The sequence below is a fragment of the Equus asinus genome, chromosome 14 (genome assembly GCF_041296235.1).
Source record: "Equus asinus isolate D_3611 breed Donkey chromosome 14, EquAss-T2T_v2, whole genome shotgun sequence".
NCBI classification, from domain to species: domain Eukaryota; kingdom Metazoa; phylum Chordata; class Mammalia; order Perissodactyla; family Equidae; genus Equus; species Equus asinus.
The window spans coordinates 4,382,100-4,400,080 of NC_091803.1; the positions used below are offsets into that span (position 1 = coordinate 4,382,100).

Below are 17,981 nucleotides of genomic sequence, written 5' to 3' on the forward strand. Positions count from 1 at the left end.
GCCTTGGTTTGGCCAGAGGTTTGGGGTCTCCCTATCTATGCATGGGGCTTCCTGGGGACTGGAGTGGGTCCCGAGGGTGGCCAGGGACAGTATCTGAGCTCCAGGCCCCCAGGGATTCTCAGACCTCCCCCCCCCCAGATGAGGGCTTCGTATCTCTTCTACAAGAGGGGAAACTGAGACTCAGAGAGGTTAAGTAACTTGCCTAAAGTCACACAGCCAGTGAGAGACTGGGTTTCAAGAGACGGTCTATCTGACCCATTAGATGACCTCAAAGTGAGAAACGCCTGATTTCCCCAGCTCTGGAGGGTGGGTCTTGTGGGAGGGAATGTTATGGGCGTGCCTGCCGGGGGTTCAAGGCCCTGCCAGTAAACACCGATGGGAAGGTGACACCACCATCCCCAGGGAAGATAAAAATCCCTAGAGGGGACTTCCTGAGGGGAGGCACAGAGACAGACGTACCACCCCGGAGCCAGCCCAGTGCCCTTTGGCCTTGTGGTTCTCTGCCTTTGGCCCCGGGACCTTGTGGGCAGCCTGTGGTCACGCTGGCATTCCAGGGGCCTGTCTGGCATGTGGGGAATGTCCCAGCAAAAGTGTCAGCCTTCACAGAGGCTCAGAAAAGGGAAGTGTGCCTTGCCCGGGGTGGGGTGGGCGTCTGTAGGGAATGTCCCCTTTGCTGGAGGAGGATGAAGAGCTGGGGTCTTGAAGGGGGACGGCTGCGTCACCCTTCCTGCGGCGCTCTGTGAAGTCAGGACCTGGGGGTATAAAGTGGCAGGCACGCTGGCCTAGAGCCGAGACCCCGGCTGCGTCCTGCGGGCTGCGCTGCCCCGAGCTGCCACCGGGAAAAGGGCGCACTGCTCACCCCACTGCCCGTAGATCAGAACACTGTGACGTCTGCATCCCCATCCCCAGAACAGGACCGCTGGTCACTTGTCTCGGCCATTACCACGGACACCAAAGTGGGCCAGCGGGTCTGGGAGCCTGGCCACAGGGAGGGGGCCCCGTGGCCTTCAGGGCAGTGTCCTGGGAGGGCGGGAAGCCTCAGGGAACCACAGCCCCTGCTCTGGAGAGCCAGGCTGCAAGGCCCAGGCTGGGTGAGTTGGGGGCTGCAGACCCCCTCCCAGCTCCTGACCTGCACCCCCTCCTTGGGCCAACAGGCCCTCGCGGGGGCCCCCTCTCGGCTCCTCCAAGGCCCCCTCCTCCGAGCAGCCTGCGCGCAGCACCCGCATGCTCTGTGGTCCCTCTGGTCTCTGTCACAACCTCAAATCTGGCTGGTCCCTCCCTCCCCCGGGCTGGGCCTGGGGAGGGGGGCGGTTCTCCGAGGGGTCCGAGCTCTGGGTGGCTCCTCAGGCTGCGGCCCCGCGGCAGGGGGACCCCGGCCTTGGGTGGGAGGCGTCGGCGGCTGCAGAGGCGCCCCAGGCGCCCCCCGCGCCCCCTCCCCTCCCTTCCCCGGCGGGGGCGGGGCGAGCGCGCGGGGGCGTGGCCGCGCGCTGACGTCACCCCGCCTATAAAGGCGCGGGCGCGGCGGGCCGGCTTTGTGGAGCGCAGCGGAGGGAGCGCGCGGGTCGCGGGCGCCGAGCCGAACAAAGGAGCGGGGCGCCGCCGCCACCATGCCCGCCAACGGCACGGCCGAGGCGGTGCAGATCCAGTTCGGCCTGATCAACTGCAGCAACAAGTACCTGACGGCCGAGGCGTTCGGGTTCAAGGTGAACGCGTCGGCCAGCAGCCTGAAGAAGAAGCAGATCTGGACGCTGGAGCAGCCGCCCGACGAGGCGGGCAGCGCGGCCGTGTGCCTGCGCAGCCACCTGGGCCGCTACCTGGCGGCCGACAAGGATGGCAACGTGACCTGCGAGCGCGAGACGCCCGGCGCCGACTGCCGCTTCCTGATCGTGGCGCACGACGACGGCCGCTGGTCCCTGCAGTCCGAGGCGCACCGGCGCTACTTCGGCGGCACCGAGGACCGCCTGTCGTGCTTCGCGCAGAGCGTGTCGCCGGCCGAGAAGTGGAGCGTGCACATCGCCATGCACCCGCAGGTCAACATCTACAGCCTGACCCGCAAGCGCTACGCACACCTGAGCGCGCGGCCGGCCGATGAGATCGCCGTGGACCGCGACGTGCCCTGGGGGGTCGACTCACTCATCACGCTGGCCTTCCAGGACCAGCGCTACAGCGTGCAGACGGCCGACCACCGCTTCCTGCGCCACGACGGGCGCCTGGTGGCGCGCCCCGAGCCCGCCACCGGCTACACGCTCGAGTTCCGCTCCGGCAAGGTGGCCTTCCGCGACTGCGAGGGCCGCTACCTGGCGCCGTCGGGGCCCAGCGGCACGCTCAAGGCCGGCAAGGCCACCAAGGTGGGCAAGGACGAGCTCTTCGCCCTGGAGCAGAGCTGCGCCCAGGTCGTGCTGCAGGCGGCCAACGAGAGGAACGTGTCCACGCGCCAGGGTGAGTGGGGACGCCGCCCCCCGCCTCTCCGACTGCCGCACAAAGCGCACCCCCACCCCCGTCTCTCCAGCCTCCCGCCCTTTCTCGCCCGCGGCGCCGCTGCCAGCCCGAGCGACGCCCGGTGCGCCCCTGCTGGGCGCGCAGGCCGTTTAGCCCGGCCGCGGGACGTGCGCTCGCCTCCCGGAGGAGGGGGCGAGGGGTGGGGCGCTGCCCATCCTTGGGCGTCGCTGCGCAACCCCCACCCGGCATCGGGTTGAGGCTCCCCAGGCCCCCGTAAGGCATCGCCCTGTGTGCCACCCTCCGAACCCCCAGCCCAATGTAGGCTCTCCCCACGCGCGCTGATCCCTTGCATCCGGGAGCCCAGTCCTTTGGAGACGCCCCTCTCGCCGGTTTCCTCGTGCCCCTCCCCCCGCCAGCGGCCTTTAGCTCAAGGGCGGAGGCGGGGGTCGCAACGGGCGCGGGGCGCGCCCCCACCCCCTGCGACCGCATTTCGCGGCCGGGAGAGGGGAGCGTTTGATCTCCGCGGGATGCGCTTCCACCTCCCTGCTCTCCGGGCCTTTCCCCACCCCCTCTCGCTGCCGGGAGGGGTCGGCCTCTGCCGGGGGTCGGGGGGGCGCCCCGACTGTCTGCCCTTCCCCCCCCAGCCCCTCCTCCCGCGCCTGCCCAGCGCTCGGGGCCGCGGCCTTTGTGAGCAGGGGGGCGGGCTCCGCGACAGGGCCCTCCCTCGCCCCCTTTGTCCTGCTCACTCTCTGCAGATGGGAAAACCAGATGCGGCGGGGCGGGGGAGGGGATGGGCTTGCTGCGGGTCCCCCCGCTGAGGACCCCCCCACCCCCCCATCGCGCGCCGTCCCCGGTCCAGCGCCCGGGTCCGGAGCCTCCCCAGGAGGCGGCTCTCTCCTCGCGCCCCGGCCCGGGGACGGCGTGGCGCGGATGGCGGCCGGCCAGGCTCCCCGCCCAGCGCCCGCCGCGCGCCTCCAGGCCGGGCGCTGCCCTGCGCGCGTCGAGGGCGGCCGCGCGCGCCCCTGGGGACCCCAGCCCGGCTCCACTGGGAAGCCCCTGCCGTGGAGCGACCCCGCCCCGAGGCTCCCTCCGGGAACAATTGGCCGCAACTCGATGCGTCCTCGCTCCGGCCTCCCGCTGGCCTGGCCATTTCCTCCCGGCCTGCGCGCCAGAAGCGAGCCCCCCTTTTTCCCTTCTTGGTTCTCTCCCCAGGCGGCTGCGCTTCCTTCTGGCGCCTGCGCCCCTGCTTTGGCGAAGGCAGTTGATTCTTGGCTGCCGCAGGCCCCGCTGGAGGACTTGCGGGGGTCTCGCTCCCCTGGATGGGAAGCTGGATCCCAGCCTCTGGAGGTGGCTGGATGGGAGCCCAGTCAGGGGCCTCCTTCCATGGAGGAAGGGCTCCCTCCACATGGCCGTTCTCCTGCCTGGGCTCTGCGGAGGGGGGCGCAGCCCCTTGGCTGCGGGAGTGGAGGCCCCGGGTGGGGTACCGGCAGTTTGGTGCCTGAGTTTGCTGGCTGAGGCGGGCGGTATCCTGTTCATCTTACAGATGGACAGGTTTAGGTCCAGAGAGGTGAAGCCATGAGCCCAAGGTCACATAGCAAATAAGCAGCATGCAGAACGGGGTCGTTTGACTCCAGAATGGGCTCTTACCTGAACCGCCTGATGCCTCCCGGCTTCCAGGGTGCAGTAGGCCTCACACAGTCCTGGGTGGGGCAGGGCTCCCCACCTGTGCCCCAAACATTGAGCCCTTAGCAAGTGAGACAGGCTGAGACCTGAGTGGTGGACAAATGGGCGTGTCCTGGGCCCTTCCCTGTTGGAGCTGGTGCTCTCTGTCGGACAGGAGCAATATCCCAGAGGTGTTGAGAAAAGGCCTGGGGGTCCAGGAAATATATCAGGGCCCCAGATTAGATGGAAGGGGGTCCTTTCCTGAGGACGCTTGCGCTGACCCGAAGGATGAATGGAAGGTAGCATGCATCAGGTGTGCGGACAGGTGTTGCAGGCACAGGGCGCAGCTTGTGCAAAGGCCCCGAGGCAGGATGGAGGAGAATGCCCATTGTGGCTGGGAACTTGGGACCGGAGCAGCCAGCAGGGTCACAGGGCCCGTGTTGGGTGCTCCTTGACTCAGATATGCTGCATGCTTGTTGGGCTGTGTCCAGCACCTCCCCTGGGGAAGACGTGGTGGGGGCTGGTGGCTCTGTCTGTAACTGTTGGGGCCCGGAAGGCGCAGAGAGTGCCTGGGGGTGTTCTTGGCAGCCCCCAGCGAGCCTGGGCAGATGCCTCCTTCCTGGTAAAGCTTGCCGGGGCGTCAGGGTGTGATTCAGGCTCACGGCGCGGGAGGAGCTGGAAATTGGGCCCAGAGACGTGCTGGCTCATCTGTGACTTTAAAGGGAGGGGGAGCTGGGGGAGGGGGCTCCGGGGGGCGGAGATTGGGGCTCCATTGACCTAGGGTCTTGGGGTCCCCATCTCGTTCTCACGTTAGCTGACCCCGAATCTTGCCGGTGGGATGGAGGATGACCGCAGGACCCCCAGCCAGCATGGGGGGCGGGGGGGCGTGTCTGCAGGGGCCATTTTGGACGGGCCTGCGTGGCAGCGAGGCGGCGGCCGAGCTTCCGGCACATGTTGGGAAACGCCAGCCGGGAAGGAGGAGGGTCAGTGCTGAGGCGGCTGCGGGGTGTGAATCATCCCCGCGCGCCTGCACACGCCGGGCCCCGGTGGGGGTGGGGCGCTCCCTGCTGAAGCTGCAGCCTGCTCTCCTGCCTCAGTTTCCCCATCTCTTAGGGGCTGCCTTGGGCAGGTTCTCTCAGCCAGGCTTTATCTCTGGGAGGAGGCCCTCCGTCACAGGCACCGTTAGAGACAGGGTCGGCCCCCCCACCCCCACCCCGTGAGTGGGTCCTGCTGCTTAAGAGCTGATGTGACCAGGCAGGTGGTTCACATCCGGTGCAGGTGTTGGGGAGCAGTGCAGCTGTGAGCACCTCGCGGGGTGAGGATGCGGATTGGGCAGGGCCTGCCGGCATTTCTCACTTGGACCCGTGGCCTCCTTGCCTCTGTCCAGCTGTGCCCTGGGGATCCCGTGCTCAGGAAGTGCTCTGTCCCAGCAGCTCAAAGGCGAGGGGTGGCTGGCTAAGGAAGGCCTGGTCGAGTTGGGCTTTGCAGGATGTGTAGGAGTTCTCCCGGCGAGGCAGGGCATTTCAGGCCCCGGGAATGGCTTGTGCGGGATTTGAAGCCGTCAGGAAGTGGCAAGAGCTGACTGGAAAAATGGGGGGGACGACACAGATGCTTCCAGGCTCCCCTCTAAACTGAGTCGGGGTGGTGGGGACTCCCTCTTTCGAACAAACCAGGGGGACTTGAGAACTGCTGAGGACGGAGTGGGTGGGGACCCGGGAAGGGGGTTAGACGGGGAGGCGTGAGAATGTTTGAGACTGGAGACGGGAAAGCTATGGTGGAGGGGGCCAGGCGGGGGCCCAGGGGGCTCACTAGGACTCCCCAGAGGGAAGTGGGAGATGCGCCCGTGGGCTCCGTTGAGCCCCCACATGTTCTGTGACTCAGGTTTTCTGTGCTGCTGTTCATGAAAGGAAAGATCCTGAAAAAACCGCGTTCCCATAGCAACCCAGCTCTGATTTGAGGTTCCAGGGCCAAGAGGGGCCCTTCCCGTGTAGGAAGGGCCCTGGAGCCGGGAGGGGCCGCGCTGGATGGTGGCGGGGGTCTCCTCCCCCACCCCTACCCCTGCCTGTTGGGGTCGGAAGATCTGGTGTCTCCTTGGCACCAGGCTCCTAAATCCTTCCAAATCTCCTGGCAGAATGGAGAGACTGGGCCCTTTGGACAGGCAGAGAGGGAAACTGAGGCTGAGGGAGGAGAAGACACTCGCCCAAGGGTGCCTGGCCCCACTCTAGGAATCCCATTGGCCGGCCTTGGCCTTGTCATCAAAGCGCTTCCAGGACTGGACACAACCAGGCTCACGAAGTCTGAGGAAGTGAGCAGATGGTGGCGGTGGTGTGGCCCTGGGCATGTAATGACCACGGCGGTGGGGGGCGGGGGGGGGGTTGGCCTGCCTTTGTTCCTCTGCGGGAAGAGGATGTTAGTGACGGTGTCGTGGGGCTGCTGCCGGGAGGATTGTCCACATCCGCACAGAGCCCAGGGCACCGTGACCCCAGTGTCATGGAGGAGCTTCCTGCGTTTGTTGTCAGCCAGGCTGGGAAGCACCTTGTTTGTCTGCAAGGCTGCATTGAGACGGGCTCTCTGAACCCCAGGATGAGGCTGTCCTAGGGATTTGACTTCCGTTCCGGGTCTGCTTTGCCCCCCTTTCTGGGAGCCCCTCTGTCTCTGCTGCTGGGGTGCACCCAGAGGGGCTGTTCCTCTTGTCTGCCCCCTTCCTTCCCATCGGCGGGCTAGCCACACAGTGGGCAGGTGGCGCCCTGTGGCCAGCAGGCTGGGGCCCTCAGGGCCGGTTTCTGCAGAGCGGAGGTGGGGTGTGGGGGTGGCAGGACTGCGGCCTGCTGGGCGAGGTCTGAGCAAGGAGGGACCCCAGCTGCAAGTGTTGCTGCCGGCCACAGCCTTAGGTTGGTCCCCTTCCAGGTGATGGCTCGGGCGCCCGGTAGGCCCAGCCCCTGTTGACTCCTGTCCACACCCGGTGCTTTACTGGGGCGTGATGGTGGATCCAGCTCAACCCCTGGGTCCCAGGCGGTCAGCAGATCCCCGACATCGGGGTGAGGGGCCTGGTGGGCCTGGAGGGTTGAGCCGAGGGGTTCCGTGAGGGTCTGGTTCAGGGCCCTGGGCGACCCAGAGAGGCCACGTCTGCCAGTCCACAGAGAGGAGGAAAAGGCAGAGGTGGGAGGGCGTGGCAGGAGGCTTGAGTCTGCCCACCTCCCCTTCTGAGAGCCACCGGGACCCCTTACTTCCTTTCTGGGTGACGTTGACCAAGGACACGTTGCTGTTCTGTCTCAGTCTCTCTTCTTGTAAAGTGGGGGTGAAGGTGGGCCCCGTGGCCCTGACGTGGACATGTCATGGGTTACGACGGAGTTGGCACCATCCAGCTCTCGAGTGGGTGGATCTAAGTCTGGGCCCTGGAGGAGGGCCCTGGGGGCAGCTCAGACCCCAGCTCCTGCCTGCCAGCCTCCACCTCCTCATCTGAAGGGATGCCCGTCACCCGCCACTGTGGCCCCGGCTTCCTAAAGGCCTCGAGGCCCGAACAGTGACCCACCCACTGTTCCCGACAGGCCCGAGCCCTGGCAGTCACCCCGGGGTGCCGGGGAATGTGGGTCTCTTGGAACCAAAGATCCCCCTTTAGCTGGAGGAGTCTACACGGGTGTCCAAACCATGTGGCCGCAGAGGCTGTGGACTGGGCTGCAGAGTGCGCGCGGGCCAGGGGACCAGCCCCGTCCCATCAGATGATGCAGGGGAGAGATGCTGGGCCGGTCGCCAGCCTGCACGTGCTCAGGGCCAAAGGACACTGCACGAAGGTGGGAGGGCGGTCTGGGTGCGGTGGGCCTGGGGGGGTGGGGCACAGCTGACTGCGTTTTTGTGCTTTTGTGAATTTTCCCTATTTCCTGAGAGGAGCGCGTGCTGTTCTCTTTTCACTTGACACGCGTACAGAAGCAGGCAGGGTACCAGGAGCCCCATATGCCAACCCCCCCAGGTGCCATATCCTGCCACGCCAGCCCCATCTGCCCCATGATTCATCGTTTTTTGGTTATATTTGAAGCAAACCCCTGACCTCAGGGTGTTTCATCTCAAAATATTTCCGTCTGCATCTCTGAAAAATGAGGCCATTTTCTTACATCACCACAATGTGACGGAGAGTAATTAAGCCTTGATACCTGTCCTGGGCCGCGTTGAGATTCTTCCGGTTGGTTCTGGAACGTCTTTTGCTGTGGGTTTGTTGGAAGGTATTGCTCCTAGGATCCGAGAGAGAGATGTGAAGATGGGGGTCACGGCCGTGGTCCCTGCCTCCTGTGCCCAGGGGTCCTGGCTTCTGCCCTCTGATGTGGGGCCGAGGGGGGTTGGCCGGAACGGGGCGGGGGCGTGGGGTCCCCGTGCCAGCTGGAGGCTCTCCCCGCAGGGATGGACCTGTCGGCCAATCAGGACGAAGAGACCGACCAGGAGACCTTCCAGCTGGAGATCGACCGCGACACCAAAAAGTGCGCCTTCCGCACCCACACGGGCAAGTACTGGACGCTGACGGCCACCGGGGGCGTGCAGTCCACCGCTTCCACCAAGTGAGTGTCGAGGCCGGCCCTTCCTGTGGGTCCCTGGCCTGGGGGCCTGTCTGGTCCCATCTAACCCCATCCCACTACCCTCAGGAACGCCAGCTGCTACTTTGACATCGAGTGGCGTGACCGGCGGATCACGCTGCGTGCCTCCAATGGCAAGTTCGTGACGGCCAAGAAGAATGGGCAGCTGGCCGCGTCGGTGGAAACAGCAGGTACCCCCCTGTGGGTGCACCCTGAGTCCTGGTTCTCTGGAGGGTCCACCCACAGGTCACTCAGCTGAGGTCCACCTGATGCTGGGCGTTCCCCCCTAAACCGGCCCTGCCCAGCCTCACCCTAGGGCTGGTGTGCTGTGTGACCGCAGGCTCCTGCTCTCCCTCTCTGGGTCACCCTGGGCGTCCCAGCCCCACCCCCATGAGGCTTACTGCTTCTGCCCCTCCCGGGACAGGGGACTCTGAGCTCTTCCTCATGAAGCTGATCAACCGCCCCATCATTGTGCTCCGCGGGGAGCACGGCTTCATCGGCTGCCGCAAGGTCACAGGCACCCTGGATGCCAATCGCTCCAGCTATGATGTCTTCCAGCTGGAGTTCAACGACGGCGCCTACAACATCAGAGGCAGGTTCCCCCTCGAGGGCGGCTGCCAAGTGGGGCCCAGGGACCGGTGTTGGGGCACAGAGAGGGAACCGCCCGTCCCTCTCAGTCTGGCCACCCTGTGACTTGACCTGGGCCATTCCAGTCCCCCTTGGGACAGCCGTCCTGTGGCCGTCCAGGCTCTGGGCTGGGGGCAGCCCCTGCCCCTCTTGTCTGGAAGTGAGGGAGATTTCCCTGCCCACCACAGACAGAGCCAGAGAAGGGGCACGGGGAGGCGGGCAGAGAGGGAGATGGGACTCGAGAAGGGGTTGCCAGGGGAGGCGTCACACACCTGAGATACGACACCAAGGACTGGGGGTGGGGACCCATCCAGCATGGACAGGAGGCCCGGGTGGGTGGAACGGACCCCTTCCCCGGTCTGGAGCCCTGATGGCTGGGTGGGGAGCGGGGCTGGGCCGGGCTGTGACGGACTGTCGCCCCCCAGACTCCACGGGCAAGTACTGGATGGTTGGCAGCGACTCTTCCGTCACCAGCAGCAGCGACACCCCCGTAGACTTCTTCTTCGAGTTCTGCGACTACAACAAGGTGGCCATCAAGGTGGGCGGGCGCTACCTAAAGGGGGACCATGCGGGGGTCCTGAAGGCCTGCGCCGAGGCCGTGGAGCCCGCCACGCTGTGGGAGTACTAGGCCCGCTGCCCACCCGGCCGCCCGGCCCCGCTCGCTCCCTGCCAGGTGGGCTCCCCGGGCGGCCGGGCGGGGTGGCCTGGGCCTTCGAGGGACCCCAGCTCCCTCTGTCCTCTCTTCTCTGCTGTGGGCGAGGCTGGCACCTCTTCTGACCTCAGACAGCTCTGAGCCTTATTTCCCCCGAGTGGCCAAGGAGAAGCGGGGGGCCATGAGGCCTCCCCGAGCCCCTGGGCGAGGCGGGGTGTGTAACTGGAATCCCCCTGCCCCCTCCCGAGAGGCCCCCCCAACCCAGGAGCCGGGCACACGCCCTGGCCCACGGCCGCAGGGAAGCCACACAGGGTGGCCGGGACCTGGAGCATGCCCGTCGCTGCCCTATCCCCACATGGCCCACGTGGTCCGGGGCCCTGCCTCTCTCTCCTTCACCCTGGCCTGACTGGAAGCAGAAAATGACCAAATCAGTATTTTTTCTTAGTGGAACATTACAGCTGGAGGCGCCCCTGGCAAGCCTGGGTGTAGCCCAGTGTGGTCTTCAAGGGGGCTTGTCGGGGGTCTCCAGATGGCATCTCTGGGCCTCGGTGCCCCCTCTACCCAATAGGGGTGCGGCAGGTGGGTGCCTCCCTGAATCGGGAACCTGCCCCCACCTCCCCAGGGAGCCCCTGTCCCTCTGCCCACCCCGGTCCCAGGCCTGTGTGCCCCCTGGTGGTGCTGGGCCCCCCGCCGCCTCAGCCGGAGCCCCCGGTGTGATCGGTGCTCCTCGTCTGACTGGACTCCTGGGGTGGGATGAAGCCGGGCCTCACCCTCTGGGGCCCCCCCCCCCGCCCGGGCCCCCAGTCCTGCCCCCGCCAGCTCCCTCTCCTCCCCGCCACCGCCAGGTCGTCTCTGCCATGCATCTCACTCTGGGTGTCCTGGTCTTTTATTTTTTGTAAGTGTCATTTGTATAACTCTAAACGCCCATGATAGTAGCTTCAGACTGGAAAGAGCAAAATAAAATAACGCAAGTCTGCAGCCTGAGGCAGCCTGTGTGTGTCTGGCGGACGAAGGCGGGCGCGGAGGGTGGGCCCGAGGCTCCGATGGGTGGTCTCAGCAGCCTGGACACCTCCAGGAGGAAGGAGGGCCTACAGGGGGTGGAGCCTTGTTCCCCCCAGGGACCTGCCAGGGGCCCCCGGTGTCCCAGGCACGTAGTGGGAGCTCCGTGGTGTGGAGGTGGCTGATTTTGTGGTCCCTCGATGTTGCACCTCCAGTGTCAGTGAGGCCTCGAGCTGGGGCGCCCTTGGGCGGCCTGGGTACCACCCGCCTGCGTGATTAGCGGGTAGAGATTGAGGCAGCAGAAGGCGCTTCCTCCTCCTGCCTCTGCAGGTGCGCCTCGACTAGAACTTGAAGGTCGGGGGCCCTGGGCTGCCTTCTTCCTTGTGTGCCTCCATCCACAGCCCCCAAACCGGGCAAGGGTCCTCCTGGGGTTGAGATGTGCCAGCCGGGTGGCCACCAAGGACTGGTCCAGGCCCTGGAAGGAGTCAGCTGGATGGACTACCCTTGGAGGCACCCACCATCAAAGCAGGACCCCCATGCCCCGCGCTGGGAGCCGGGAGGCCCTTCTCCACCTGGCGGACAAGAAGCTGGAAGTTTCCAGCCGCGAGGAAGGAGCTGGGTCCTGACCCCAAACTGTGGTCTCTGCCCCTGGCAGATCTCCACGGGGCCAGCTGCGGGGACCCCGGGGACAGGCACTGGGCTGGGTCGCTCAGTGCAGTGTATCATTTAACCCCAGAGCATCCCCAGGGTAGTGCTGTTCCCATCTTACAGAAGAGGAGACTGAGGTTCAGAGTGGCAAGGCACAGCCTTGTGGGTGCAACGGGGCGCCCCGTCGGTGTCCCTCACAGGAGGCGGTGGTCGAGGACGGACTTGGACACGCAGGGGTCTCGCGGGGCAGCCGGGGCACCACGCTGTCCGGAGCTGCTGCGGCCCGAGCGGTCAGCGGAAGCGCTGATTGGCTGCTGATGACGAAACTGGGAGGCCCGCGCTGTGATTGGTGGCCCTCGGGGGCGGGAGACTCGAGATTGACAAGGGCAGATGGAGGCCACAAAGGGATGTTGGGCCCCCAGCGGGGTCCTGGCGGCCAAACCGCAGCTCCGGTTAAAGCCAGGCTGGAAGCCAGCAAAGTCTTAATGACGTGGACATAACAGATGAGTCCTCCGGAGCCAAGCTCTTCCCGATCATGGGAGGTGGGGGCTCTGCAAGGGGCTCGGGGCGGCGGGTCCCCAGATGGGCACTTGTAGATCCTGCTGGGCGAAGCGGTTCCCTGCTGTGCTGGGGGACATGGGCAACCCAGCCCCACCCGCGGAACAGGAACGACCTGTCCTGTGATGACCCCAGGGTCCCCTTCCCGCATCCACCGCGCCGGGGCCTGATTCTGGATTCCATTCATTCTGCAAAAATGGGCGCCTAGCACGTGGCTGCTCATTCCCGGGACTGTGGGTTCCCGGCGGCGAAGGAGGCGCCCAGTCTGACGGGGGAGGAGTCGCCCCTAGCGGAGGAGGAGGACCGGGCCCAAGACAACGGACAGGAAGGGCTCCTGGTGGAGGGAACCGCGGAAGCAGAGGCTTGGGGGGGGGGGGGAGGAAGCCAGGCAGGAGATGGGCTGGGGCCTCGTTGGGTCCTGGAGGAAGCGTGGGTTTGAGCCAGCGAAGCCCACCGGCATCTTCCAAACGAGCTGGACTCCCGGGGAGCACATTGGGGACCCCCAGACTCCCTCCTGGGCACCCCATTCCCCGGTCCTTTCAAAGCTCCAGGTCCCTCCTGTCAGAACTGGCTGGGGGGCCCCGAGGCTGGGATCCCAGAGCAGTGGTCGCTGTTGACCTCCTCAGCCACTCCCCATTCACAAGGGGGTGGCCCATGACCTGTGACCCTGCACACACACCGGGCGTGTGCACACGTGAACACACGCAGGTATGTGGAGAGTCCCATGCACACAAACGTGTGCACATAAAGACACAAGTGCTTGCACACAGACAACAGACGCACCCAGACCTGCTCCCAGGAGCACTGAGCCCATTGTGACTGCACACCAGCCGCGCTGACAGCTCACGGGGTTCCCACCGCTGGGCCTCAGGGACCCAGACGCTGAGCCGCAGCTCCTCCCCACCCCAGCTGGGTCAGAGGCCAGCAGGGACGGCCAGCAGGGACCCCCAGCTCCGGGGGTGGGTGCCCCCCAAGCCCGCCATGGGAGCCGAGCAAGAGCTCAGCCTCTCATGGCTCAGATGGGGAAACCGAGGCCGGGAAAGGGTGCCCAGTGAGTCTGAGCAGGAGCTGTTGGTGCTCCAGGTCGGTGCCGCAGGTCGCTGTCAGGGGTAATTGTGAGCCCAAAAGATCACAATTGAAGGAAACATGTTCGTTTAAATTTGTAAGGAAAAAAGAAAGGAGAGGGAGGCCTTCCGCCCTCCCGGGTCCTTCCTGGTCCCTGGGGGGCAGGTGTGGCTGGAGTACCTGGCGTCCCAGGACCTGACCCCCGTCCTGAGCCTCCCCATTCTTGTCTGCTGGGACCCCCACAGGCCTGGCCCTGCAGGGCTCTCCTCGGGGTGGGACCCCCGAGCCCTGCTGGGGGGCCGTGGAGCTGTCGCCAGCCCTAGGAGGACTCGAGCAGGTCCCTCTGGTGGGGAGGCCTCTGAGCCCACATATGCCTCTAGGAGACACCCCTTCCAGGCCCCCTGTCCTCCCAGCTCAGGCTCCTCCCTTGTTCATTTCTGGGGAGACCTCAGTGGAGGACACCCCAGACCTGGCTGGGTCCCATATCCTCCAGGACCTGCTAGAATTGGGAAGGATGAGAGGTAACCCTGAACGACCTTGGGGGCTCATAACTCACGCTGAAGCCTAAGGTAGGTGAGGCTGCAAAGAATCACCAGCACAGCCTGTCTGACTCCCTGGGGACTCTGGCCTCAGTTTCCCCTATTCGAGCAACCGGCAGTTGGGTTTCTGGCCTCCCTGGGCCGTGGGCCCCAAGATCGTCCAGATGGGAGGGACTCTGAGACCCCTGGGGCAGCAGAGAAGGGAACAGATGGGGTCTCCCCAGGCGCAAGGAGGCCTGGAGAAGGGGCCGGCCTGGGAGGGGCTGGGCGGGCTGAGCATTTGGCCTGAAGCCGAGCCCTTGAGTGGGGCTGGGGGCTTAACCAGGCGGAGGCTGGGCCTCCCTGAGGGGTGATGACCAAGACAAAAGCTGCATGGGAATGGGGGAGGGGAGCCGCACTGCCCTCCCCCTCTCTGGAGCCTGGGCCTGACCCCTAGGTGGGGAAACCCACCTTTCCGGACCCCCTAACTCGTGCCAGGCACTGGGCAGGTGCTCTGAAAGCATTACTATTAGTATGATTTTTGTTATTCTTTTAAGAATTCAGGTCGCAAATCCACAGAGTCTAAAGTCAAAGGGCGCCCCAGCCCCACACCTCTCCCCCAGAGGCAGCCCTCTTAGCAGTTTCTTACACTTTTCTGGAAAATCGTATTTTTTATTTAAAGAATTAATGTATAGCCCTTACTATGTGCCAGGCATTGAGCCCTCTGTTCACTCATTCGGTCCTTGTGATCGGCTGCATTGCGCTCCCCCAAATTCATATACTGAGGTCCTAACCCCCAGAGCCCCGGAATGCGACTGTATTTGGAAATACACCAAGGCCAGTTCTTGGGTTACCCCTCGTTTGGATGGATGTGGCCAGATGGCCCCCCAGGAGATGAGGAGACCGGCTGTGGAGGCGGGCGCCTCCCACTCTGCCCAGCTCTCTCCAGGCTGTGCGGTGGGAACAGGCGTCCTGCGGACATCTGCCTGAGCAATGGTCACCCGGTGCTGGTGAGGTGGGTGCCATGACAGCCACGTGGCGGGAGGGAGGGGCGGCCTGCTGGGCTCACCTGCCCAGGTGTGTCTGCCTCTGAGACGCGAGCACTGGCTCCACCTGGCTGGGCCCCTGGAGAGCTCCAGGTGTGACCTTGAGCCAGGACCTGGCTCGCTCATCTGTGCGATGGAGCCATGACGTGACGCCACGGATGCCAGCGTGGGAAATGAGAACAGAGGTCCTGAGGACACTGGAACCGCTTCCTGTGCTCCAGAACGGGGCTGTGCCAGCAGCTGCTTTGCAGTGAAAACATCCGGCGTCTCGGCTCTTGTCTGGAACGAGGCCGGCTCAGGGCAGCAACCAGACCCCCTTCCACTGATCGGGGGCACAGACGAGCTGCCTGGGAGAAATAGCAAGTGGGGACTGCCAGCTTGGAAAACGCCACCTGCCACCGCCCGTGGGCCGTGTAGTGAGCAGCACACCCCTGCTTGTCACTCACCTGGGGGATTTCTCTCCAAAAGGAAGGATGTTGGGTGCTGGGAGCCAAAGGACAAATGTCCCAGTGGGGCTGGACCTTGGCGGGAGGGTGCAAGCCAGCTCTCCTAGGAGGGCACCACAGTCGACCGGCCACGACTTAGTCACGTGTCCCCAGCTGCCAAGCATCTGGGGAGGTGGCCTTTATTCTGGGCGGCTAGGGGGCCCGTATGGCTCAGGGCACCGTCTTGTGGGGGAGAAAGGAGGATGGACCACAGAGTTCACCCTCTGCCTAAAGTCCCTGGGCCTCTCTGGAAAGCGAGGCGTAGACAAGGGGTGGCACAGGGAGAGAGGGCTGGGCACAGAAGCGAGGGGGGACCGGGGGGCAGAGGAAGGAGCTGCGCCTGCTGCAGCTGCCCTTCAGGAACGCACTTCTCTGGTGCTGCTGGCACAGAGTGTCGGGAGCGTCTGGGAAAGTCTGTGATAACGGGGAGCAGAGGGCGTCTGGGCTGGGCTAGGGTAGGGTCAGGGGGCTTATCAGCTTCTTCCTCTTGCCCACTCAACTTCCTTCTTTCCCAAAGCACCATTGGTAGATTTGGGGCAGGGGTGGGGGGGTGCAAATAAAAACCTGCCACATCTCCCAGGACTCCAGACAAAGTCTCATCAAGGAGCTGGGAACCAAGGAGGCCTGTGTCCTGGCAGCTCCTCATGGGCTGTGGGGGCTCTGCAGCAGCCTGAGCTGGGGGGTTGGCCGGTGCCCCGCTCCCCTGGCCCAATGGCCTCCCCTCGAAGGCTGCCGTCCTTGAAGGTGCAGGCTGTGTCCTGTCTGGCTCTCTCCTCCTCCTGTTTATTTTTCAGCCTCTTTTCTCTTGTGTGTCTGTGTTTTGGATGGTTTCTATGGCTATGTCTTCAAGTTCAGTAATCTTTTCTCCTGCAGCATCTAATCTGTTATTAATTCCACATAGTGTATTTTCTTTTTAATATAAAACCTTGTATACTTTCATCTTTAGAAGTTCGATTTGGGCATTTTCCTCCTCCTCTGCCCCCATCTCCACTCACACACCAAGGCCCTCCTGTCATCTCCTCTGGGCTGGCCTTGGGGCTTGCTGTGGCCGCAAGAACCAGATGGGAGGGCTGCTGCTCGCGCTCAGGGGTGAGCCCTCAACAGGCTGGCAGTGTCCCCTCCCGTCCTCTTGCCTTGATGAGACGCTGCGGGCAGAGCAGCCCTGGGTGGGGGGCTGTCTCGGGGCTGCAGTCTCAGCCCAGTCCTGGCTGCGGGTAGAGCTGCCCCGCTGAGTGCGTCAGCCCAGAGCGCCGGTGGACGAGATGCTGGAGAAGCAGGGGCTGCGGGCTCCAGGAGGCGGGGGGGGGGGGGGGGGGGGGGGGGGGGGGGGGGGGGGGTGGGGGTGGGTCTGGGGCGCACAAGAGGGACAGTGCCTGGATGGGCGTGGATGGGGGATGCTGCTCCAGACACCCGGAGGAAGCAGAGGGCCAGAGAGAAGGCTCCAAGGGCCAGGAAGGACCCCCTTGCTGCTGGACAACCCCTTGGGTTCCTCCTGCCGCCTCGGCTGCCTCCGCCTGTCCTGTCAATGGGGCTGCCCCTCAGGGCCCATTGTGGCCGGCTCGGCCGTTCCCAGGCCTTCAGGACTGTTTGCAGCCAGGCACCTCCCTGACAGACACCATGCTCGCTCGAAGCCAGCGCCTCCCAGCCACCCCAAACGGCCCTGGCCCACTGCTCCCTCCATTGGCTGCCCTCACAGGGCCTGGACGTCGCCGTGGGGCCCCCTCTCTCCATCGGTGCCAAGTTCCCTTGGACTGCCTCCTGAACCCCTCCAAGATGAGCTCCCGCCTGGCCCGCTCCCACCTGGAGGCCAGACAGCAGCCTCCTCCCAGGTCCCCCGTCCCCTCCCAAACCTCCTCCCTGGGACTCTGCCGAGGCCCAAGCAGTGGAGCTGGTTGAAAATGCAGATGCCAGGAACCACCAGAGCCTCAGGCCCTGGAACCTGGATCTGGACACACTCCAGACCGTGAGGACAAGGTGGGGCTCTTCCCCACAGCCTCAACTCCAGGCACCCCCTCCATGCTGCCTCCCCACACCCCTGGGCTGCCCCACTGTCCCCTTAGTGGCCGCCCCCCGTTCCCACCTGCCTAGTGTTTTAGTTGCATGTTTCTTGTCGCCCCTGCTGGGGAACCCGGCAGCCCCGGGCCTGCCCGGCTCAGTGGCGCCCTCCTCGGCCAGCCCAGGCCTGCCCTGTGCAGCAGCACGTGCCCAGGTGTGGATGGACAGGCACTATGTGAGGGGGCAGGGGCACGGACTCAGTGCCCTGTGACCCCCATATGGGAGTTGATGCCTATCTGAGATGTGGGGCCGGTGGACGGGACTTGTCCGGTCAAGAGGACAAGCACTTTGTCCCCAAGGAGTTACCTTGTAGTGTGGGGAGGAGCAACACACTTGTGGATCCAAACGGGCCTGACCTGGGGCGCACCTGGGAGAGGCTTCTCAGGGTCATGAGAGGGGACTCAGACGGCCCGCCCTTGCGCCTTGCTCTGCCCTCACCGTGCTGGCTTCAGGCCAAGCCCGCATTTCGTCTGCTTCTCACGACCTGTTGGGATGAGCAGCAGGCTAAAGTGACTCGCCGGGCCACTTCGTTCAGAGGTGGCAGGGCTGGGATCCCCATGCCTGCAGAGGCCACTGGGTGGGTTCTGAACCCGTGATGGCCTGGGATGGCCTGTGGCTGGGCTCTCTCCCGCTTATGGAAAAGGCTGGCCGGGGACCAGGCAGAG

At 65.0% G+C, this 17,981-nt stretch overlaps 1 protein-coding gene across 1 annotated transcript; it reads left to right on the top strand.

Moving 5' to 3' along the window:
• Nucleotides 1–1,505: 1,505 nt before the first annotated feature.
• Nucleotides 1,506–10,926, top strand: FSCN1 (fascin actin-bundling protein 1). The gene is made up of 5 exons (XM_014835095.3): nt 1,506–2,439; nt 8,492–8,648; nt 8,733–8,854; nt 9,088–9,255; nt 9,716–10,926. The coding sequence occupies exons 1-5, from the start codon at nt 1,608–1,610 to the stop codon at nt 9,916–9,918; spliced, it is 1,482 nt and encodes a 493-aa protein (XP_014690581.1). The 5' UTR covers nt 1,506–1,607; the 3' UTR covers nt 9,919–10,926.
• The last annotated feature ends 7,055 nt before the right edge of the window (nt 10,927–17,981 follow it).

What these genes read in the sequence shown, in the direction of transcription:
- FSCN1 (XM_014835095.3), top strand. Translation starts at nt 1,608, where the DNA reads ATGCCCGCCAACGGCACGGCCGAGGCGGTGCAGATCCAGTTCGGCCTG. An exon ending in GAACGTGTCCACGCGCCAGG is followed by an intron (nt 2,440 to 8,491) that starts GTGAGTGGGGAC and finishes CTCTCCCCGCAG; the next exon opens with GGATGGACCTGTCGGCCAAT. An exon ending in CAGTCCACCGCTTCCACCAA is followed by an intron (nt 8,649 to 8,732) that starts GTGAGTGTCGAG and finishes CACTACCCTCAG; the next exon opens with GAACGCCAGCTGCTACTTTG.